This window comes from Papio anubis, chromosome 6, assembly GCF_008728515.1.
Source record: "Papio anubis isolate 15944 chromosome 6, Panubis1.0, whole genome shotgun sequence".
Lineage (NCBI taxonomy): Eukaryota > Metazoa > Chordata > Mammalia > Primates > Cercopithecidae > Papio > Papio anubis.
In genome coordinates, this window is record NC_044981.1 from 6,040,756 (window position 1) to 6,065,638 (window position 24,883).

The following is a 24,883-nucleotide window of genomic DNA, read 5'->3' on the forward strand; positions in this document are numbered from 1 at the left end:
CAGCCATCTGCAAGCTGGGAAGAGAGCCCTCATCAGGAAGTGAATTGGTCGGCCCCTTGTTCTCGGACTTCCCAGGCTCCAGAAGTGTGAGGTGTAAATGTTTGTTGTGTAAGCCACCCAATCTATGGCATTTCTGTTACAGCAGTGCAAACCAACTAAGAGCAGCTAGCTGTCTGTCTATCTACTTGTCTGCCTAGACTTACGTGTTGCAGTAACTACTAATAGTACCTTAAGCCAGTGTGTGGGCAGGACATCTGTGTCCATGTGGGGACTAGCCTTATCCATCCTTTCTCCCGATTCACTCCACTTTGCTCCACCCCAATGTCAGACATTAACAATAAACAAACCGTCTGGAGATTTAACCTATTTCGAGCCTGAGGCCTCCCAAATAGTGGGTCATTGCACTGTGTGATAATTCACCTTTTGTCTAAGACACACAGTGTCCTTTTTCATGTGTTGACCTTGACCAAGGTGGAATTCTGGGGGGATAGCCAAGGTGTAAAGATAGAAGAGGTTCCAGTACACTCAGATAAAGCTTGTGGGGTTACTGTCTGGGAAGGAAAAAATTGGATACAGCAGGGGGCTCTATGGAAGAGGAAACGTGTTTCACTTTGCCTGAACGATTCTTGCATCTGATTCGAGTGGGAAGGTGTGAGAACGGGTGAGTGAGACTGTTGTTTCTGACGAAAGCAGGGGTATGGCTGCTGACCTCTCCATCTAGCTGGGGTTGATTACTAATTTACTTCTTTTTTTCTTTCCTGCAACTTTCCTATTAGCACAGGAAGGTTGCTATGTTTTGTGCTTGCATTGTTTCAAAAGCACTCAGATTATTTTCTCTGTTGTTTATTGCATCTGCAATAAGGCATCTCTTAAATGATGAGATGCAGAAGCTATAAGCCTTGTAATTTGAAAGAAATGCGGAGAGCCCTTTATGGGCAATAAAGTGCCCCAGAGGGTTTAAGTGAGGCCTTGCATTTATCCCACAGATTCCAGAGCGGGGTCGCTTCCATAAAGGGTGTCGGGAAAATTCTTAACATATCTGGTCATGAGGAGGTTTCCAAACTCCTCTACCTCCCTTTCTATGCCTTAGAAGGTCACCCCACAGGAAATGTGCTAGATTGATTGATGCTGACAAGGACTTATTTGTGGTAGAAATGAAAGTAATAAACCTCAAAGATTGGGATCCATTCTGGGTGTCACACTTTAAGAGGACTAGTGACAAATTGGGATGTGTGGGAGAGAGAGACAGAGAGCTGAAACCACGTTAGAGAAGAGAGAAATAAAGTCAGGACAGATTTTTGTCCCCAGGTAGAAAAGATTCGAAGAAGATGAGACAGCTGTTTGCAAACATTTGCAAACCATCAGATGGAAGAGGGATGGGCCTTACTTTCTGTCAGTCCAGATGGCAGAGTTAGGATCATTGGTAGGATCAAATGGTAGAAAAACATGTTTCCTTACCATTAGAGCTACCTGACCACGGAATAGGTTATCTTGTTGGGTTACACTCTTTGTTAGTAGAAGTCACAGAAAGTGAGACCCATCAAGCACAATTTGAAGGGGGCTGTGTGTGGAAGAGGCTGAGTTTCATTCAGATCATTACATAACTTGGGGTTGTCTTTGGTCCCCTGAATGGGGAACCATCTAGAACTCTTTAGGCTCAACTAAAAAAAAACCTGAATCCAACAGTTGTAGACAGTGATTGGGATGGTAAAATCTGTGAGGTGAGGCTGGAGACAAGGGAACCATGAAAAGGGAGCATCTCTCAGCTTAATATTTGACACATGGTAGGAGCTCAATAAAGATGAGAATTGTCCATACATGAGTAGGTAGTACAGCAAAGTGGTTCAAACTTGGGTTCTGGAATTCACCAGCCTGAGTCTGAATCTTGGCTCTGTTTTCATAAACTGTGTAAGTGAAGATTCAACCAGTCAACCTCTCAAAGCCTCAAATTCCTCAGCTACAGAAGAGAGATAATAGCAGTATCCACATCATTAGGGTGTCTTTAAGGATTAAATGATAAAAGTGCTCGTCAAATCAAACCTAGTTTTACTCCATGGTCAGCAAGGAGGAGGCAGCTTCCCAGACGTTTTCACAAGGGAGCAGATCTATGTTTGGAAAAGACACACGCATAGAAAACTTCCCACAGCCCTGCACTGCCTGCCTGGTCTCCCCAACCCAAGGCTTACCGGAACATCTTCCTCACTGGTCTTGTTATTCCAGGACCATCCAGGTGTATCCAGACATTTCGCAGGGTTTCTTTTAAAGGATTGGTAAATTCAACTGTCACAATCATGTCAGAACCAACTACCTGAGCGCCACGGACCTAAGAGAGAGAACGCAGCTCATTAGCAGCAAATAAAACCTCATTCTGCTCTCTTGTTGCCTTAACCATCTTCACTTTTACTAGAGTTTTATGATACAGTTATTTTTCTGGCAATGGAATCAGTGTGATGAGGATAGCTGATTGCTTTGACTGGGGGATACCTATTGAGAAAGAGATGGAAATTTACTAATTAGAATCGTACTCTTTTCCTCATTATAAAACCAGACTAATTAGAGCTCAGGTCAATAACGGTGGCCACTGACTGCTCTTTGTCAGCAGGAGGGGGAAGTGCATTTGGTGTGGTAACAGGTCTCCACAGTGAGGGCGGCCAAGTGAACTTTGCTTCTGGATAAGCACCAAGTTTCCTGCTGGGACATAGGGGATTCCTGAGTTCAAGGGGTAGAAAATGCTTCAGGGCACATGTGCCTTCTTACTTTTAGACACATTTGGAAGAAATATGCCAGGATGGAGTCCTTACTGTTGAACATGAAGAAGAGGAACCTGGATATTAAAATAAGGAAAGGAGATTTTTCTTCTGCAGCCACACTACCTCAGTCCAGGAGAATAAAAGGTTATTTGTTGGTGAGTTGATCTATAATGACTCTCAGCAGTATCAGGTATTTGGAAGAACAACACAGGAGACAGCTAGAGCTCAGTGCCAGCTTCAACACTTATTAACAGTGGGGACTCAGGTGGTTTAGGCTTTCTGAGACTCAGTTTTCTTGTCTTTAAAATGGACTGACATTTTTATGGGGTGATCTATGCTCTTATTATTACTATACCTTAAGTTGTGTTTACTGTATGCCACATACTTCAGATCCATATGCTTTTCCAACATAAACTCAATGTGCTGCAAAATGCCAGGTGGCTGCAAGACTTGTTTGTTTGTTTAGGAGCTATGTATACCAAATGAATGGATCTGTATAAGCTCTAAGTAACTTGGGAATAAGATAAGAATAATAGTTCTTCCCTTGCAAGAAAGGTTTCTAATGAAAAATGCTCATCAAACAACAAACATATTGCAAGGCACATGGCAAAGGCTCAATGCATTACAGCTGATGCTTTTTAGGGTAGCAATGCTCTGGGTAGTTTGTCTTATTCACCTGATATTTCAGCCCACTTTTAACTCCAATACTTAGTACTTCAATACCAATGTCCAATAAATATTTATTAAATTAAGTCAATGGCTCAAAAATGGAATTTATTGGATGTCTGGATCTTCCATATGACAACCCAGCCATTACTATACCATGTTTCTTTAGCCACTATATAATATGGGAGAAAATATATGGAAATGAGCCTTTTTTAAGAATGGAGGTAAAGAGGAAGGACATTGCCCAGAGAAGAGGACCCTCACTTACTGATGCTACAGTCAAGAATAAAATCTTCCTGATCTGATCATTACACACTGTATGTATGAACTGAAAAATCACATTTACCCCATAAATATTTACAATTATTATATATCGATTAAAAGAAGAATACAGTCTTATGGCTTTACTCATCAAGCCATGCTTTGTGACTAAATTTATGGCTATGGGATTACTTAAGTCTATAAGAAAAATGAAACTTCAAGCCAACTCCCCAACTTTGTTACATTTAAATCCTCATCTCCTGGAGGGCAGTGGTGGAGAGATGGGTTCAGGGGAACTAGGAAAGGGGCAGACAATGGTCATGGCAGCAACAACAGCAGGTGCACCTAGACAGCATGGATCATGTGCCAGGCAGGGAGTCCAGCACTCTAACCAGCGATCCTCAGTCTGGTAATGGGTGGATCCTGTAATTCATTTATTTGAGGCACCCCTGTTGATTACAAAGAACCAGCCCCAGCTGACAACCATAATTCACATACATTCTCACATAAGCCTCACAACACAAGAGCTATATTTGTATCAGCTTGATCAGACGATAATAATAGTTATTCCCTTAAGAAGAAGGAGGTTTTCTGGGGCAGGATCATTGGTGCCAGGCATTTCATTTTATAAAAGAGAAAACTGTGGTTCAGGAAAATAGGTAACTTGAATGAGGATTCGAAGCTGCTAAATGACCAAGCTGGGATTGAAGTTAAAGTCTGCGTAACTGGAGATCTTGAACTCTAAGATAGAGTCCTGCTCTGAGGTCAGAGGAGCTAGAAAAGCCAACAACTCAGCCATAACAAGACAACCAAAACTGTTTCATACTGAAGTCCCCCCGTAAAAAAAAAAAAACAATGTAGGATGTTAAGCAACATCCCTGGTCTCTACCCACTGCATGCCAGGAGCAGCCCCGCACCCCAACCATCACAACCAAAACTGTCTCCAGCAATTGTCAAATATTCCTTAGGAAGCAAAATTGCCCTCCAGTTGGAAACCACTGGTACAGACAAAACATGTGGAAGACAGACTGAATTTTTGACTTTCTTCTCAGAGGCCCTGCCTCAATCAATTTAGATATTGAAGGTGTAGCAATACATCAGAATATTTTACATGGTGTCCTTGATGTAATTTTCAAGTATGTCCAATATATTTTTTCCTGCATTAAGAAAAATTTCCAAAACATCTTTGGATTAAAAAAATGCAAAATAAAGATAGCATTTACAAAAGCTCTCTAAACTGAAGAAGATGGAGTGGCTACAGAGACATTATTGGCAAAAGTGTTTGCTATGATCACTTTATTCTTTCTGGAAATAATATTTTGGAGCCATCTGTCTTCTCCATGGTGTGCTATATAAGGATGGGCATAAGCTCCTTCAAAAGCAAATCTGATAGTAGCGACTGACCTTTCCTCCACGCAGACATACACAGTGACAAATGTAAGACATATACAATATAGGCATGCATTTTAAGGGGACTCACTATAGGCTTATGAAGTCTATACATGGTTCATAGACTATTCATAGGGGCCCATGATCCCTAGACTAAGAACCCTTTCCATACCAGTAGACTGGCTCTACATGAAGCCTCCTACGCTGTGGAAAGTGAAGTACACCCTTCCAGGTCACTGATGACAGCGATAGGGAATGTTTAGTGTTTGAGAAACTGGCCCATGCAATTGAGCCTTCATAGATAGGCTTCAGATCTGAATATGATCAGGAGATTAAACCTTCTCAGGTAATTTCATATGTCATGCCTAATCAGTTTGCTTCCAGTATTATCTCTGTAATTAGATGCTGGCATGGGTGTATCAATTCTGCCCAGATCTCCCTGATGCTGGAGTGGGGAGCGGGGAGAAAGTTGGGGAGGGGTGAGAGGAGAAGCCCTTCTCTGGTTGTAGAGTGTTTCTTTTGCAGTTAACAAAGACCGGTGTCCCTTTTCTGACATTTGTCTCCTGCACTGAGAATGTAAATTTCCTGTCCCTGACTACTGATGATAATGAACCTTAGACACTCAAACCTAACTAAATATAAAAACCTGCCCAATGCTCGACATCACTGTGTTCTGCTTGGGAAACGTAACTGGAGGTGTCTCCCTCTCCTTGCTTTTTTTGATGAAAATGCTGCCAACACAGAGTGTTCTCATGTTATGTGTTGATTTCAGTGATGCACCATGCTATGGTACCTACAAAATGCTGAGAACAATGACTATTTGGGGAGAAAATGTCTGTTTGCATCACATTATTTTAGGAATCTGCAAAGCTCCCTTTTCCTTATTGCTGAAAGCATAATTCCATATCTGCATAGTCATATTTTCATTTCATTTTCATAGTCATATTTTTCATTTTCTTGCTCTCATAAAACCTTAAATAAAGGGAGCCTTCAGGCAATTTAGAGAAGGTTACTTCAAAAAGAAACTTTTATGTGTATTCACTTTAGAGAAGAGTATTCGTTACTTGGGCCAGAGAAAAGAATAAAGCATATGTCTTACTTGGTGACATTGAATCCTTTTGCATATACTTGATGGTCTTAAGTTTTTCTCAAGATTCCATTTAAAATATCTCTGTTTTAAAAAATCAGCCTGTAATATGATACTTTTCCAAGTAACATATCACTTACTGATATCGACACACTGAATTCCTGTCCTTTATACTAATTCATGATAATGAGCTGCTATTCTGATTCTTTGGTAAACAGGAAAGTTACTAACACACACATATACTCTCTCTTATATAAACTTTTTGGGAAGAAATAACTTTTTTAGAAATCACGAGATACCTTCCACTAAGCATATGCTTTAAAAATACATAACTGTATTCAAAATCGAAACTGAAATGAAGGAAAAAGTTTGAGAAAGAGTAACATAAATGAAGCTGGCGATTTGATATACATGATTTTTTAGCGCATCTAACTGCTCTTATTTCAAATACTTTCAATCATGTATCGCACATATTTCTGGAAACTGTATTTTTTCCCTTCCCCTTGGCCTGTGATCACTGTTGATAACAAGCAATTTCTTGTTTGTAAACCCTGCTCATCACCACAGGCACTACCCTTGCTTTTAGCTGACACTTAGACGAACACTTACTAACCAATGCTAATGGTTCTAGGATGGTTAGGAAATGTCCTCAGTCTATATTTTTTTCAATATAGTAGCCACTAGCCACCTGTGGCTGTTTATATTTACATTAATTAAAATTAAGTGAAATGTAAAAAATTCAGCTCCTCAGTTGCACTGGCCACATTTCAAGGACTCAGTAGCCTCACGCGGCTGGTGGCTACTGTATTGGACGGAGCAGATTTAGAATGTTCCCATTACCCAAGAAAGTTCTATCAACTCACTTAATCCTCCCAACACTATGAGGTAAATGTTAGGAGTCTTCATTTTATAGATGAGGAAACTGAGACACAGAGGAGTTAAGTAACTTGCTCAAGTTCACACCATTGGTAAGCAGGGTAGAAGAGACTCAAATGTAGAGTAGACAGTCTGGGGCCATAGCCTTTGCTCAGCAACACATGATCCTGACTCTGATTAATGACAACAATAATAACAAGCGACTTACATTTATTTAGTTAGTGTTTACTTAGTAATGCAGGCATTCTGTTCATCATTTTACTTACACTACCTTATTTAATCTTTTCTACAGCCCTATGGTCTTGGGGGTAGACGTGATTATTAATCCCATTCTGTTTATGTGAAATTGAAATTTAGAAGATAAATAAAAAGCTTACAGAGTTAGGAATCTGGCAGAACTTGGATATAAATCCAGGTCTTTCTGACTCTAGAACATTCATCTTTAAAACTGCATATACTGTGATCCCTGACAGAAGAGAGGTAAAAATAAAAATAGAAACCTTTTTTTTTTTTTTTTTTTTTTTTTTTTTTTTTGCTGGAATAGCTTCTTTATTTTCTGAAATCCACCAAAGAATCATTTGCAGCATCACCTTTTAAGTTATCACTAAACCATCAGTTGAGGACGAGGATTATAAGTGGACCCTGAACTAAATTAGGAAACATCTATAACTCATCTCTCTCTTTTTGACTTTATAGAGAAGGAATTAGATTTCTATGCCAGAGTAAAATGTGACAAGGTAGCCTTCGGGCCTGATATATATCACTTGATGATAATAGGAATCACTATCTAGGATTTTCTATTTTAAAAATGACAGAGATGCCACTTTTAAAAAGAGAATCAGTAGTCCAGACATACTGGGATTACATGACTGGAATGTGAGATTGGTTACTCTCATGTGTGTCTCTTTTTAAGATTAAAAAAAATAGCAAACATGAAATGTACAGAGCAAATTATGTTTTAGGTACCGCAGTTACCAGGGTCTCCTCGTTTTCATCCTAAAATGTGCACTGTTCTGTAGCTGTCCTGAAGAGAGAGATGGAAAAGAACACCTTCAATGAGCAGGGCTCACTCGTAGACGTGGTCTAGGCTCATCTGTCCTGGCTAAGGACACCCACAGTTTGGTTCCATGGCCACAATCCTCTGTGAAAGCAGCCACGAGGGGATGGAGAGTCAGCTATGGGAGCAGGGCTAAAGGTGTCCCTCCTGGGATACCCTATGGTAAGCAGACTTTCCTTGCTCAGAGTCCCTCACAGCTCACAGGTAGACACCTCTGATTTTTCTCCATAAATAACCTGAAACAGTGTCACAGACATAACTGAGGTGACTGGGATGCACACAGTGGTGCTATTCCAGGCCAAGCTGAAGGGAGAGCAAGCTGGATGCAGGGACTGAAGACCAGGGGCTGCCACTCTGAGTGCTTGGACAAGTCGCTTGACCTCTCTGGGCCTCAGCTTCTTATGCAGTTAGTGGGATGACTCAATGTAATATCATACAACAGAGCACCTGACATATACTAGCATGAATGAAATATGAGGTTTAAAGGGAGAACATGTTGCCAGGGTGACCATGAGAACCTCCTCACCTATAGGGTTTTCTATGGGGAATGACATGGATTTGGTTTCTCAGGGACTAGAGAAGAGAACCACAAAGGAGAGAAGTGGAGAAGCCCACCTCCCGGTGCCCATCCCCGGCCTCCCCATGAAGGGTGTGGTGTGAGCAGGGGTGAGTCTTGGTGACGAGAGTGTGATGGAGCCACAGAGAGCACAGGAGGTTGGAGAGAGAACGTGCTCGGTTGTGGGCACGGAGGGGAAAATGGTCAGAGTTCAGGAATAATGAGAACACATAGCCTTTGTTACCATTTTCTGCCTTGATGAAAAGTTTGTGATATTTACGGAACGAAATGAAACTATAGCTAAATCTCACATTGTAGCCAGTCGCTGTCATGTACTTTGTTTGGGGCACACATTACATCTCAAGTGGTTTCTCCAATTTTAATGTGTCCTCTGGGATAAAGTTGTATGACTGGGATGTGGGAGGAGTGGGACCAGCAACTACCACAGCCACCCATCCTTCCTTGCTCCATCCCGGTGGGTTTCCGGGGTGTAAGTCGTAGGAGACTGAAGAGGATTCTACTGTTAACCTCGGTAAAAATTGTGGGCATCTCATGAAAAGCTCCGATTAGAACACGACATTAGGATGGTTGTTAAGAAAAAACAAGCTAGTGTCCAAAGTTGGAAGAGATCTGGACATGTGGCTGGAGCCAGGGTGCAACTGTGCAAAGTGGAAAGGGACCCCCCCTTTTTGGGGGGGACGTGGCTTCATGCCAGGCTGCAGGGCTTGATGATTGGTGAGTGGGCTGCACTGGGTCCCCTCACTTTCTCCTTCCCACCCCCTAGATGGGCACAGTTTGCAAAGGAGTAAGTGTTGTCCTGGGAAGCCGCCCAGAGGAAGGTCCCTGCCTCCTCTCTGGGGTCAGTAGTGATACTTCCCATGGGTCTTGTGTTATCTATACAACGCCCCACCAAACAGTGTTGGTCATGTAGACATTCTGCTTGTTGAAGTCAATTTCTGTGGGTTAAGCCTCTTTCACAGGCCCCATGTACACTGTCCTTACAAGAGGAGCACCCCAGGCTCTGTATAAGTGCTGGTTAGCTCAGGTTAAAACAGAGCAACTGCACTCCTGGAGCTGTTCCAGGTGAGCCAGTGCTGAAAGAAAGTGGTAGCAATCTTACCCCATTTTAGAAAAACACAACAAAAATGTTCTCACTGTTGGCTGGGTGCGAAGGCTCACGCCTGTAATCTGGCACTTTGGGAGGCCGAGGCGGGTGGATCACTTGAGGTCAGGAGTTCGAGATCAGCCTGGCCAACATGGTGAAACCCCGTCTCTACTAAAAATGCAAAAATTAGTTGGGCGTGGTGGTGGGCACCTGTAATCCCAGCTATTCGGGAGGCTGAGGTAGGAGAATTGCTTGAACCCAGGAGATGAGGTTGCAGTGAGCCGAGATCACACCACTGCACTCCAGCCTGGGCAACAGAGCAAGACTCTGTCTAAGAAAAAAAAGAAAGAAAGAAAATGTTCTCACTGTTGAATTTTTCTCTGGTAATGTTTTGTTTTTGTTTTTTCTTGCTCTGTCACCCAGGCTGGAGTGCAATGGCGGGACCTTGGCTCACTGCAGCCTCTGTTTCCTGGATTCAAGTGATTCTCCTACCTCAACTTCCTGAGTAGCTGGGATTACAGGCACGCACCACCACGGCCTGGCTAATTTTTGTATTTTCAGTAGAAACGGGATTTAACCTTGTTGGCTAGGTTCGTCTCAAACTCCTGACCTCAAGGGATCCACCTGCCTTGGCCTCCCAAAGTGCTGGGATTACAGGTGTGAGCCACTGTGCCCGGCCTCTCTGATAATGGTTTTGAAAGCTCTAGGCATTTGCTACAGTTTATTTACAGAGTGGGCACCAAATAACTATATGAAGAATGGATGAATGCAAGAATGACTAAATAAAGAGATAAATAAAAACTGGAAAGTCATTCAGCTAATGGACAAAATAAGTAGAAAGCAAATGCTTACTTTAAAAAACTCTTGGAAACAGTCAGTTGTCCTCATTTTAAAAGTTTTTTTTTGAAAAATTTGGAGACACCTGTTTGCTTATGCTTCCAACTTTAAAAATCACATGCATAAAAAATGGTTATGTTTTCTCCTAGCAAAATTGTTCCTAGTTCATATGAGAAAATTAGTTCTATCAGTGCTTGCTGACATCCTGCAAAGGCTGCAGGACTTTTTCCACGTGAGAATACCACAGAAGTGCTGGCTCCTGAGCTGCTTTAGAATGGCAGGTACTGAGTCCATGAGACTCGTTGAAGGCAACATGTGAGGCCATCTGGCCTCTCTTCACCCCAGTGGCCTTACATCACGGATCTAAGCAACCCCCAGGCATTGATGGGACTACGGAGGAGAAAGAGAACAAGGCAGGCCTTCCTGCATGAGGAAGGCCCCATTCCACAGGGAATGCTGCATACACTCAACACCTGGTGACCAGAGATTCAAGAGATTCCATGCCACTAGGTGAGGGCCACATTCAGGCCACTGGCCCTCTTCAGTCCAGTGGCCCACACACTGCTCTAAGCAACCCCCAGGCATTGATGGGACTACGGAGGAGAAAGAGAACATTTACCAACAGCTACTAGGTTCGGACATGGGCCATGCATTCTCACAAATGTTGCTACAGATGGGAATCCCCCCAAGGCTGTGTTTTATATGTGCCTGTACTTAACAGGAGGAGCAGTATAATCATAGTGTATTCACTTTGCAAAGGGGATACTGAAGTTCAGAGAGAGAGGATGTGTGTGTGTGTGTGTGTGTGTGTGTGAGAGAGAGAGAGAGAGAGAAAGAGAGAGAGAGAGAGAGAGAACAAGCAACACATGGGAAGGCAGAGAAAAATTCTATGTCTGATTGTAATGAAATTTTCTTTTCTCGTCAAAATATTTTGATAGCATGGGGAAAGAGACGTGTGCTCATTAAAGTTTAATGACTGTCTCCCTCTGCCTGTTTCCATGTGAGGATCACACATTCTGACTCACATATGGTGGGTGCTGGGAATGGTTGACTGGGAGCACAATTGAGCCCAGTCCCCATCTTTATCACCACAGGGACCAGTGAAATCCATGACTGGGTCCACTGGGATGCACAAACAGGAAGCCACTGGCCTGCTTTGGTTGACAGTGACTTGGATTCAGACATGTGAGCCCAATATTGTTCCAGATTGGCCTAGATTTGCTCTAAAGGGGAATCAGGTAAGAACAGCTGGAAACTAGCTTTTAGGAAACTCCAGTTCCAAGGCTGAGTTGGGTACTTTCTGGAGAAGACAATGCTTTGGGCAAAGGCTTTGAAGAGAAGGGAGTAAGAAAAAGTGGCTCCAACTTGTGGGAGAGCGGAGTTGACGATTGTGTTACATTCCTACTCTAGAAACTCCCCTGAAGCCTCTTTGTTCACAGAGTCGATGATAAAGCTCTCATCCAAAATTATAGACTCCCCTCAACATAGCCCTAAACTATCTTTCTCAGGTTACCCTTACTCATCCCTGCTCCCAGCCTCCACCCCAGCCAAGGCATGCTTCTCACTGCTCCACCTCCCTTCTAGCCCTTGCTAACATTTTCTTCCTAGCATCTGAAGGGATCTCTCCATCCATCTCTACTGGTTGAACGTTATCCGTTCACTGGGGACCATTCATCTTTCTACAGTCTTAATTCTTGATGTCCCACACCACTCAAGTGTGGGTGATCTCTCCTCCCTTGAATACAAAACTCTCTGCAAAGTCAATGACCGCCTCTGCTTTGTGTAATAGTTCCACTGTAGCCCAACAGCTGCCAGCACAGACTGGAAGACCAGCACAGACTGGAAGACCTGGGCCAGAAGTGTCTCTCCTTCCCTCAGTAGGCACGTGATCACGGGCCAGTTACTAATAAACAGCAATAATGGCAATAATAGCAGCAACCAACATATATAGGTGTGCACTGTGACTCAGGCATCCATTGACTCATAACATACTCACAAAGACCCCAGGAGGAGAGTTACCATTGCTTTTGACTTACAGATGAGAACGCAGAAGCCAAGAGAGGTGAAATGATCTGTCCAGGCTTACACAGTTATGATGTTCAGAAAACAAGCTTTAAACTCAGATAGTTTGGTTCCAGAGCCCATGTTCTGACCACTGTGCTACAAGGCACTGCCTTCTCTGGTCCTCTCAGTTTTCTAATCAGTAAAACAGAGGTTATAGTAACGTCCTCCTTGTAGGATGGTAGAGAGGGTTAAATAAGATCACAGAAGAAAGGCGTTTAATAATGTAGTGCTTAATAAATCATAGCTGCTGTCATCATAATCACCAGGGGCTGGTCCCAACCCTTCTCGTGACTGAGTTGAGTAGGAAGGGCTGTGGTCTCCTCTCTGTCTCTCACATAATTGCACCCTGTGCCTGGCACATTTGCCCGCAGCAACCTTGAGGCTCAGTCAGTTGTGTGTCCATCCAGGCTCAAAGAGGTTGAAAAAGGGTGTAAGCGTTTTCTTAGAATTTAGAGAAATATGTCCTATGTAATTCTGGACCTCTGAGCCATTGTGGTTTTGTACTTTTACTGCATTTAGTTCCCTTTCCAAGTCCTCATTGTTTAAAAACCTTTTATTTTAAGTTCAAGGTACATGTGCAGGTTTGTTGTATAGGTGAATTTGTGTCATGAGGGTTGTACAGATTATTTTGTCACAAAGACATTAAACCTAGTACCCGTTAGTTATTTTTCCTGATCCTCTCCCTCCTCCCACCCTCCATTCTCCAACAGGACCCTGTGTGTGTTGTTTCCCTCTATATATCCATATGTTCCCATCTTTTAGCTCCCACTTATAAGCGAGAACATGCAGTATTCAGTTTTCTCTTCCTGTGTTAGTTTGCTAAGATAATGGCCTCTGGCTCCATTTGTGTTCCTGCAAAGGACATGTCCTCATCCTTTTTTATAGCTGTGGCTGCATTGTGTCCAGTCTACAATTGATGGGCATTTAGGTTGATTCCATGTGTGTGATATTGTGAATAGTGCTGCAATAAACATATATGTGTATGTATCTTTATGATAGAATGATTTATATTCCTTTTGGGTATATACCCAGTAATGGGATTGCTGGGTCAAATGGTATTTCTGTATTTAGCTTTTTCAGGAATCGCTACACTGTTTTCCACAAGGATTGAACTAGTTTACACTCCCACTAACCATGTATAAGTGTTCCTTTTTCTCCACAACCCCACCAGTACCTGTTATTTTTTGACTTTTTAATTATAGCCATTCTGACTGGTATGAGATAGTATCTCATGGTGGCTTTGATTTGCATTTCTCTGATGATTGGTGATGTTGCCAATATCCAGCATCTATAAGGAACTTGAACATATTTACATGAAAAAAAAAACCCCATTAAAAAGTGGGCAAGGGACATGAGCATATACATGGCCAACAAGCATATGAAAAAAAAAAGAGCTCATGGAAGCTATAATTCTTAGCAAACTAATGCAGGAACAGAAAACATAATACCACATGTTCTCACTTACAAGTGGGAGCTAAATGATGAGAACTTATGAACACACAGAAGGAAACAACAGACACCGGGGTCTACTTGAGTGAGGAGGGTGGGAGGAGGGAGAGGAACAGAAAAGATAACTACTGGGTACTGGGCTTAATGCCTGGGTGATGTAATAATATGTACACCAAACCCCTGTGACACGTGTGTATCTACATAACAAACCTTCATACGTACCCTCAAACCTAAAATAAAAATAGAAAGAAAGGAAGGAAGGAAGGAAGGAAGGAAGGAAGGAAGGAAGGAAGGAAGGAAGGAAGGAGAAAAAATAACTCAACAATCGAGTTTTGTTTTATACAATTTATCTGACTCCTCCCCCTAGGCCTCCTTTGGAATATTTCAACTTTAAGTTTTCTTATTACTGTCCTCTCCCCCTTTTTTTTCTCTTCTCCTCTCCATTCTCCCTCTTTTTTCCCTCCTGTCCCTTCCTCTTCTTTTCTGTTCTCTCCTCTTCCCTCCTGCGCCCTCCTCTTTTCTTTCCTCTTTTTCTCCTCTCCATCCTCTCCTCCCCTCCCTCCCTCCTTTTCTCCTCTGTTCTCTCCTCTCCCCTCTGTTCTTCTCTCCTCTCCCTCCCTTCCCCTTCCTCCTCCCCTCCCCTGCTGTGACTCTGCATTTCACATCTCCGGGAAGCTAGGCAGGTCCCCAGTCCACAGACCAGAGCTTCTGCACCCAGGCCCTCTCACAGCTCTGTGACTCCTGGGTGGTCCTTAGGGTGTGGGTGCTTTACCCAGGAGCACTTCTACTCAGTGTGGATTTAGGTTATCCTTAGAGTTAGTAGGGCTAATGGTTAAAGAGCAGTTTATGGGATGATGCCCCATTCCACCTTTTTGAACAAACTTGGCATGGACAGAAGCCAGAATTTCCATCTGTTTCATGCTCTCTTCCCTATCAAATGTCCCTACTTCTAAATAAGTTTCCTCCAGGAGCAGCATCTCTGATTCCTTTGTGGAACGAAACACAAAACAAAATAACTCTCCGTTTAAAGTACTCTCTCCATGCCCAGGTCTGCTAACTTGTGGGATAAGGTATTCTGATTGTGCTCCTTGGGAATTACACTGCTCTTTAAGTAAGCCCAGAAGATAACTAACAAATAATCCTTCAAATTAATAGTGCCTAAAAGATGAAAGTTATCAGTTTCCTTCATACATCCGGTTTATTATCAGTGGTGCAATTAAATTCTATTTTCTGCTGTGGTTTGAGCACTTCACAGCTCGGGAAGGCTCTCTCCTGAGACCTTTGCAGGGACAGGCCGTCACTTCATAATTAGGTACACACGCAGGCCTTGCTGCTGGTGGGGAAGGTTCAGGGTTGAGCTCATAAATGAAACCTGCTTAACGGCCCACAAGGGTAGCAAAAGCTGCTTCCACCAAGTGGCTGGGACAGGCCTGCAGCAGGGGCTGCCACATGTCTGTAGGAAGAGCCAGCTGTGAAGAACAACTTCCGGGTTAGGGCATCCTGCACCTTAAGCAATTAACTTCACGTTCTCTTGGATGACGGTATCTCTGCAGCAACCCTAATCCCCACCTCTCCATTTTGCATTTGTTTCTGACTTTGCCTGCCAACCCTGCACATCCTCATTTTCATTCTTTCTTTTAAACCTTCCTGTGCAGATAATGCCATGGTGGGCTGTGGGCTGTGACAGAGGCGAAGGAACCAGAGACATGACAATGTAGGCCTTTGTAGAAAAGAACGGCCTGGTGTTCTGCTCCCTGATGGGCATTACATGCCTGTGAGCTTGGATGGGCCTTGCCTTGGGGTGTCTCACTGTGTCAATCACACAGGACCAGACCATAAGAATAGTTGAAGGAGCTGGTTCCCAGCGCTGCTTTTGCAGCCAGCCTGCTGGGGTTGGAAGCCCAGCTCCACCGTTTGCTGGCTGTATGGCCTTGGAGGAGCTATAGAACCTCTCTGTGCTTCAGTTTTCTCATCTGTAAAGGGATGCCAATACTCTTTACCTTGTGGGGTTGTTGGTGGTTGAAAATGCACCCATGTAAAGTGCTTTAAAAACAGTGTCTGGAGCCCAGTAGTTACCCAAGGAACACTGCCATGCTGAAGGCTGCACAGCCGCCATTAGCTTTCCAAATGATTCACAGCAAAGGATTCATGAGAAGCAAGGACTACCCTCACCCTGCCCACCTCTAGGACCATTAAAATACGATCAGCTTTATAAAGCTTTGATTTATCTACCACTTTAGAGCAATGTAGTTTAGCAGAATCTGTGCTAATTGCTCTCAATCACTTCAAGAAGATTGTTCTCCAGAGACTAGGGAAGGGCTCTATGCCCTGGATAAGGGCTGCATGAGATGTCACTTCTCAGGGTCCCTGCCAGAGGCCTGGGTTCCTGCTTCAAGGGCAGGAAGGTGTCTCATGGATTTAACCACAGAACCCCCAGAAACTACAGTGGTGGGTCTGAGAAGTAGGAGCACATGGGCTCCCACATTTGTCTCCCACTCTCATCCACCCTTGGCCTTCCTCTGCCAAGTCTCCTGAGCCACTTGGGCAGAGATTTCTGGTGATCACTGGAGAGGCACCATGAAAACTACTGGTCATACATGCAAAAAAACCTATGGTGACAGAAGTCAGAAAAGTTATTATCTTGGTGATGGTCCAGGGGGTTATTGGCTAGAAAAGGCATGAGGGAACTTTCTGGGGGTGTTTGAAATCCTCCATTTCTTCATCTGGCTCGTGGTTGCAAGGCACACACACATACAAAATCATCATCAAGCTGTATATTTTGATCTGTGCGATCTACTGTCCACAATTATACCTCCATAAACAAAATTACTGTGCAAAATGTTGCAGGCAGTTTATCTACCTCTTATGGCATGCCTGACCCACTTTATTCTGGAGACAATGAAAGTTCTAAGTATCTGTAGCCATTACACATCTTTATCTTCCTCCACAAGTGTGTTTATACCCACAGGTTATATTTATATCTGCAACCACATCTATATATTTAAATCTGGAGAGGAGAGAAAAGTGTTATATGTATGTGTCTATATATAGGGCAGTTTACTTCTTTCAAAGAACAGGAGGATCCTAGCACTGGTATTTTTTTTTTTTTTTTTTTTTTTTTTTGAGCAGGACATTCATTCACACACACACACACACACACACACACACACACAAGCACACACATGCACACATGAACAGTAAGTCTGTGTGCCTTTCTCTCTGTTCCAGGATGAGACGCTAAGACTGACCTTGATGATGAGCTTAGGGATGGTCAGCACGGTGGACTTTTGCTTAGCCAGAACATCCCTGGTCTCATTGATGCGAGCTGTGACAAAGAAGTGCAGGGACGCTTGTTCCAGCAGCTGACCCATGTACTCGCCGGCTTGGATCAGTACCGCCTCTTTCTTGACTGGCAGGAGAAAACACACACGGGCCTGGCATCAAGACTTGAGACAGCATCTACTTTACCTTTCCCCAAGTTTCCCCATCCTTCCCACAGTAGCCTGGAAGCCACCAGGAACACAGCAAAGGTAAGGGGCAAGTGGAACGAAGAGTCAATTGGGGATAAGCTGTCCTGCTTCTTAGGTAAAGAATGTGCTAGAAATTTAATATTCACTGAAGTCTTACTGGAGAAAATGTGTCAAACCTTCCAAACAGTCCTTTTGCTGTTGTAAAAGAAATGCCGTGGAAAAGATGTGATTTTTGTGGCAAAGAAGGATCAAGGGGTTTTAACGGTGGCTTTGATTTGGGCTGGGATCATCCCAAAATGGAACATGTGGGGTGCTGAAGTCCAAGGCCCCCATTCCACACGCGATCCCCTTGTCGAATAAGAAGTGTCTCACCTAGGCCATGGGCCACACTCAGACAAAATTGTCAACTACATAAACATTGTAGCACTCCACATTTTCTCTCCAATCTGATATCATGATTTTTCTATTTAAGAGAAGGAAGCTGTTGAAACCAGTTTCTACCAAAGGCATTCAACTATCTCCAAACCTCTGTTTGTGATTTAGAAGACCTCTGTGCCAAATGATTGTTCTCTCAATGGAAACCAGTCACTGATGTCAGATTTCTAGGTCCTAGGGACAAGCCAACGAGAATGGCATTTGGAGGATGGGAAGTGGTCCTGGCTCCCCTCCAATTACCATCTGGGCTGAGGATGGTGAGTTCTATCTTGTGGCTCTGGCTCACTTTCTCTCTCTAACTCCCATTTCCCACTGTCCAGGATTCTAGAGAGCAATGGGCAGTTTCTCTGTAGGCTGAGCCCAGGTGTGCACTCGCTGCTACCCGTTTGGAGCCAGATGCCTGCATGAGCCGACAGCTGGCAGACCCTGCAGGTGAATGGGTGACTCATTCCTCCATCCCCAGCCGCAGGGAACAGACTCTATGAACCTCCACAGACCTGAATGTCTTTACTGCTTTCATTCTCAATTTCTGGCTTTTGCCAAAGACTTCTCCTTTCTGTGGAAGTTATTGAAGGAAACAGCTTCATGGCCAACAATTCGAGTGCAGAGGGTAATACATTTTAGTCTGCTGTACGGAACAGCAGTTTGCAGGAGCGTGGAGTGCCTGTGGATGGGCATGAACCAGAGCAGAGAGCAGGGCCCCTGACTCCCCACTGGCTCGAAGGTGTGGGTGCATTGAGCCATGCCCATCATCTGTAGAGGAACTCTCGCACCTGTGCTGGATCTGCAGCAACTGGCTCTGGACCTTGAAGACCAAGAGGCTGGGAAGGCCTCTGCCTTGGGCAGCACTTCTATTTGGAAGTCTCTTTCCAGATGCGTAAGTGCAGTGCCTGCTTCCAAGACTTCAGACTGAAGAGTCCTCAGTCTTGGCTCTATATCACAATCACCTGGGGACCTTAAAGACCGACCAAGCTGGATCTCATTCCAGGCCAATTAAATCAGAGCCTTGGAGGACCCAGACACCTGTATTTTTAAAAGCTCTGCAGCTGACTCTGATGTGCAGCCAGGGTTGAGAAGGGCCACTCCAACAACCAGGGGCATCCCTGTGGAATCAGCCCTGCAGACAGCCTGGGTTCCAGTGGAAGAGATGGCTTTCCAGTCTAGGTCTTTGCTGTTCCTCCTGTGGTCTGCAGACCTGGGAGCTTGTTACAGATGCAGGGTCTCTGACTTCTTACTGCACCACTGAAGTCAGGATCTGCATTTGAATAAGATCCCAGACAATGCCTATTCAAGTGTGAGATGCTCTGAGAGATGGGAGGTTCTAACAGCAGAAGGGGTAAGTTAGGGCCAGAGTTAGGGTGAACTGAGGACTACCTGGATTTTAAATTGAAAGGCCTGCATCCTGGGAACCCTATCGATCCCTGGAAAACTAGAAAGGTTGGTCATCGTAGACTAGTAGTTGTCAATAGGGAGCAATGTTACCCCCAGGGGACATTTGGCAATGTCTGGAGACCTTTTTGATTGTCACAACTGGGGTGGAGGGTGAGTTACTACTGGAATCTGGTGGAAAGGGGCCAAAAATGCTGCTAAACATCCTACAATGCACAGGATAGTACCACAACAAAGTATCCAGCCCATAATAATGTCAATGGTGCTGAAACCAAGCAACCCCGCATACAGCAGGTGGATTATCAGAATGTATTGGTCTATTTTAGGCAAGCACTAAAGAGCTAGCTTTGTTGGCTTGATTTCTGGAGCAGAGCTGTTCTATTTAGAGCTGGTTCTTTAAAGCTGTGACCTTGCCTTGACCTTGGCCCCCAGGTCCTGCCTTTTGGAATGACCGGCTCTTATTGCTGTCTTTCGACCTACGCCTGGACCCTGCTTCCTCCGTGACTCCCCTTGCGATTAATAGTCTAGATGAGTGAGGTTCTGGCCCTCTATTGGTTACAGCCTCAGATGAGCATAAACGGTCAGTTTGTCGTGTCTCTAGAAAGAATGGATGAAATGGCAAGGTGGAAGGCCTCGAAGAACCTGCATTTTGCCTCTAGCTGCCTCCAGTAATAACAATAATAAAATGACTTCCCCTGGCTATTTCTAGAGGACTGTGTTTGACCACTGGATTTCTTTTCGCTAGTGGGATATGACTTCTTTACAGAGGCTCTTGCTACCTTTATAATCTCGGTATCAGGACCCTCTCTTCTCTGAGGCAGAACGCTCCCTAAATCAGAGCACTAAAGAAACCAGGCTGTGCTTCAGAGCCCAAGAGAACAGTGCTTCTGAAATAGTATGTTATGTAAGTGCTGTGTTTTGCCACTGCACAAGAAATTGTTCTAGATAAAGTTGATTAAACGTGGCAAGAGAAGGAGGAATAGGTTTTCGCGCTGTGAGCGGTGGGGCTGGGATGCTGCCAATATCATTTACGGTGTCTGGGGAAAGCCAAGGGAGACACAGACTGGAGCTGCCTCATCTCTTTTCCAAAAAGCAAAGAAAACTAAATATAGCCAAGTGGAAATGATAGCACCTTTGAAGGTACGGAGAGGTTTAAGTTATTCAGATCTCCCAAGCTGATTCTAGCACACGCATTTCCTTTAATCATCGATCTAGAAAGTATGCCTCCCATTCTACTTGGAAAACTTTCTTTGCAACAGGGGCATCTAAGAATGCTTGATCAAGGCCTAAAGTTATGTGGCTTTTTGCAATATACTGCGATTTAATTTATATTTCAATACACAATTTATTGCTCACAGTTAATGCCACCTGCCTGCAGGGCACAGGAACAAAGAGTCCCCAGTTCCCTTCAAGTTATTCAGGACAAGCTGGGGCCGGCCAAGTGAGTGGGAGATGTGTTCCCATGGACTCAGGCAGAGGTTTGGTCAGCTGTCCCTAGGTCAGTGACTGAGAGAATGATATCATTCTGCTCACCCATACAAGCTCGTTCTTTAATTGGATTAGAGAGGGAAGGGGAAGGAGATTACGAGACAGGACACTTGTGAGGTGGGAAAAGGCCTGATATTTGGTTCTTTGTCTAAGGATCTGTGCTAGACTCCAGGTAACGGGGGCACAAGGAAGGGAACTGGCCCACTTGGGGCCAAGTTTACACTGAACTGGCTCACTGTCACTGCTATTATTTGTCTACTCTATTATCTGCTTTGCCTCTCATTGCTGTTTAGGGGCTTGAACACATCGACTCATCTTTCCAGCTTCAGTTTCCCCAAATGTAAACATGTTGGCAGTTACCATTTACTAAGAGTCTACCATGTGCCAAACGTTTCACATTTATCACTCATCTGGTTTCCTCCACACCCTCCTTCTCTAACACCACATATCCAGTCCATCAGCCAATCAGGCGGGCTCCACCTTCAGCACATGCCCGGATCAGACTAGTTCTCGTTGCTTCCATCACTAGTATCAGCACCTCTCAGTGTAGCGTCTGCAGAAACATCCTACCAGTCTCTAACCTTCAGCCCTACTTCCTCTTTAGTCTCTTCTCAACACAGCAGCCAGTGGTCTTTTCAAAACCTAAGTTAGATTATGCCACATTTCTGCTCAAAACTCTCTAAAGGCCCTCAGCTCACTGAAAATAAAAACCAAAGACCTTATAAAGGCCTACAATTCTTTATATGGTCTGCATCCAGCACTGCCTCCTTGCCACCTTTGTTCCTGTTCTGGCTCCTTCCTGCTCATTGAACACATCAGACATGCTCTGGCCCCAGGGCCTTTGCACATACGGTTTCTTCTGGATGGAATGCTCACTTCTGACCTTCAGTCAGGTCTCTGTTAAATGTCACCTTATTAGACAGGTTTTTTTTTTTTTTTTCTGACCACCTCCACAAGTACTCTCTGTTTTCCTTAACCTGCTTTATATTTTTCTATTACCCATATAACTATAGTATAGATTCACTTGTTTGTTTGGTTTCCCCATGAGATCAGAAATTCAGTAAGAATAGGCATTGTTGTGTCTCCAGTATAAAACAGAACCCGGACTTGCAAGCACTAAATAAAGGTTTGGGGAATGAATGAAGAACCCTGTGGTGTGCGTGCTATTGTTCCCCTTTGCAGATGAGGGGAGAGAGCTTAGAGTGCTTAAGTAACTCGCTCAGGAAACATAGCTGGTAGGTTACACAGTCATCGCTTACATCCAGAATTCTCTATTTGCAAAACTCTCTGAAATCAAATGTGGCTGCCTGTTTTAAACAATCCCCATGACTGTTGTCCTTTTCAGTCCTTTACACTGACTATTCTTTTCCATGAAAATTACCTTTACTACCCTAGGAATAAGAAAAGCGCCAAATCTTTCAGTTTCAAAACAAAACAAAACAAAACATTATAGTGCCTCCTGAGTTCAGATGATTCTCCTGTCTTAGCCTCCCAAGTAGCCGGGATTACAGGCACCTGCCACAACGCCTGGATAATTTTTTGTATTTTTAGTAGAGATGAGGTTTCACCATGCTGGCCAGGCTGGTCTCGAGCTCCTGACCTCAGGTGATCTACCCGCCTCAGCCTCCCAAAGTGCTGGGATTACAGGCATGAGCCACCACGCCTGGCCTTTATAGTGATTTCTTAATTGTTAGTTCTATTACTGAAGCTAGGGAGATTGGCTTCCTTCAAATTTGAAGAAGTTCCTTGGAATCAGGATTTTTAAAAACAGTTTCTCATTTTTCTGGGAATATTTTCCGAAACCTCAGCAAGGGTACCATGATCTGTGACAGCCACAGAATCCAGAGAGCTTGAGAGCAACTGAGACTGGTGGCTTGGCCATCCCGGGGAGTGTATTAGTTTTGCTTGCTTTTGCTTTGTCAAAATTATTATTTGTGCACTTTTCTTTTCAGTGCCGCACGTCAGGCCAACAGAACTTGGTGCCCCAAAGCATTGAGGTCCTTTGCAACCTGCTCTAACTCATGCTCTGCCTGGAGACCAGTTTCTTCCAATTGACTCGTGTTGCCCATCGTGTGGTCAACTATTGTGTCCACCAAATATGAACTTCCTAGGAAATGTGATTTTTTGAGATTGTCATCCCCAAGGTAAGCTGCAGCATGTGGACCCTGATCTTCTTAAAATATTCTGTTTTTATAGTGATGAAAATGCTTGGAAGGATGTGTATGCAAGGACGAGAAAGAGGCCCCACAAGAGATGGCAGAGGTAGAAAACCCCTTCATAGGCCCCTCCTAGATGACATTTATTTGTCTCCAGCCTCCTTTTTTTTTTTTCTTTTTGATACGGAGTCTTGGTCTATCACCCAAGCTGGAGTGCAGTGGCACGATCTTGGCTCACTACAACCTTGGCCTCCCGGGTTCAAGCAATTCTCCCGCCTCAGTCTCCCGAGTAGCTGAGACTACAGGTGCCTGCCACCGTGCCTGGCTAATTTGTGTATACTTAGTAGAGATGGGGTTTCACCATGTTGGCCAGGCTGGTCTTGAACTCCTGACCTCAGATGATCTGCCAACCTTGGCTTCCCAAAGTGCTGGGATTACAGGCAACAGCATTTTTAAGAAGCGGCCTGTGTGCAGCGCGTAGATCTTCCTGCCTTTTGAATGGGAAAGCAAAGCACACCATTCATTCTGGATGGCCCCCAAAAGACTTCACTAACTTGGGAGAGAGGCATCAGCAAAGGGCCTGTTTCTGAGATGGATCATTTAGATCCATGCTCCACAAACTCTCCTGTACACTCCAGTCCCCTTGGGATCTTGTCAAAACATGGTTTTTGATTCAGAAGGTGTGGGGTGGGACATGAGATTCAGTATTAAAAAAAAAAAAAGCCAGATGTGATGCAGCTGGCTCATGCACCACACTTTGAATAGCAAGAAGTTACATTTAATTCTCATGACTCAGGGGCTCTAGGCTTTGAAAATTTCAATGCTCACTTCTGTGCATGAGATATGAAGATGAAAGTGGAGGCTTTGGGGCCGAGTGTGGTGGCTGATTTCTGTAATCCCAGCACTTTGGCAGGCCGAGGTGGGCGGATCACTTGAGGTCAGGAGTTTGAGATCAGCCTGGCCAACATAGTGAAACCCCGTCTCTACCAAAAATACAAAAAATTGCCGGGCATAGTGGCAGGCGCCTGTAATCCCAGTTACTTGCGAAGCTGAGACAGGAGAATTACTTGAATCTGGGAGGTGAAGGTTGCAGTGAGCCGAGACCACACCATTGCACTCCAGCCTGGGTGTCAGAGCGAGATTCCATTTCAAAAAAAAAAAAAAAAAAAAGTGGAGGCTTTTGCAGAATAAGTGAGTTCTCCCTGTGAGGCTCACACTTCTGAGATATTGGGGGAACTTTAACTTTGATATGAGGCTACAATGGGCATTAACACCTAGCAAGACAGGGGCCAGACAGCAAGTCTCAAAGAGAACCACACCATTGTTAGCTTACAGGACAAGGGCTCCAGCGTCACGTCGAACGTCTCCTTCTTGAATTCTGCCTTCGAGACCCCGGTGTAGAAGGTGATGTTGGCTGAGAGATAAGCTGTGATGGTGTAATGGTTGTGGCTGTTGTTCCGGAAGGTGATGGTGAGCTTGAGGTCTTTTCCCAGCACGGCATTTTCCACTTCAAAGTCCATGTCAACTTTGGACCTCGATTTCATGACACCCTCTGTGTTGAGGGGCTTTTTAGCTCCGTACATCAGGGCAGTTTCTAGGGCCAATCTCTCTTCTTCTTGACCTGGGGGAGATCCAGAGATAATGACAGGGAAAAATACAATCCACCAGAGAGAAAGTCACATTAATGGATGCACTGTGTGCTGCACTTGTTGGGGTGCTTCTATAAAATAAGCTTCAGACCTCCCCGGGAGGCAGGTGCCATCATTATTCCTATTTTATAAATTCTGCAATGTCAGATTCCCAGAGAGTCAGTGACCAGCCTAGGCTGCGAGTTAGGAGGTGACAGTG

The 24,883-nt window shown here is 44.2% G+C and overlaps 1 protein-coding gene across 3 annotated transcripts in view; it reads right to left on the reverse strand.

Annotated features, from left to right (window-relative positions):
• F13A1 (coagulation factor XIII A chain) overlaps positions 1–24,883 on the reverse strand; it is a 433,590-nt gene that overhangs the window by 5,527 nt on the left and 403,180 nt on the right. For all 3 annotated transcript variants that reach the window (XM_003897009.5, XM_021936970.2, XM_017957544.3), the window contains 3 exons: positions 24,369–24,656; positions 17,346–17,506; positions 2,187–2,323 (listed from right to left, as the gene is read on the reverse strand). In XM_003897009.5, coding sequence (XP_003897058.2) covers positions 2,187–2,323; positions 17,346–17,506; positions 24,369–24,656 — 586 coding nt within the window. The remainder of the gene's footprint in view (positions 1–2,186; positions 2,324–17,345; positions 17,507–24,368; positions 24,657–24,883) is intronic.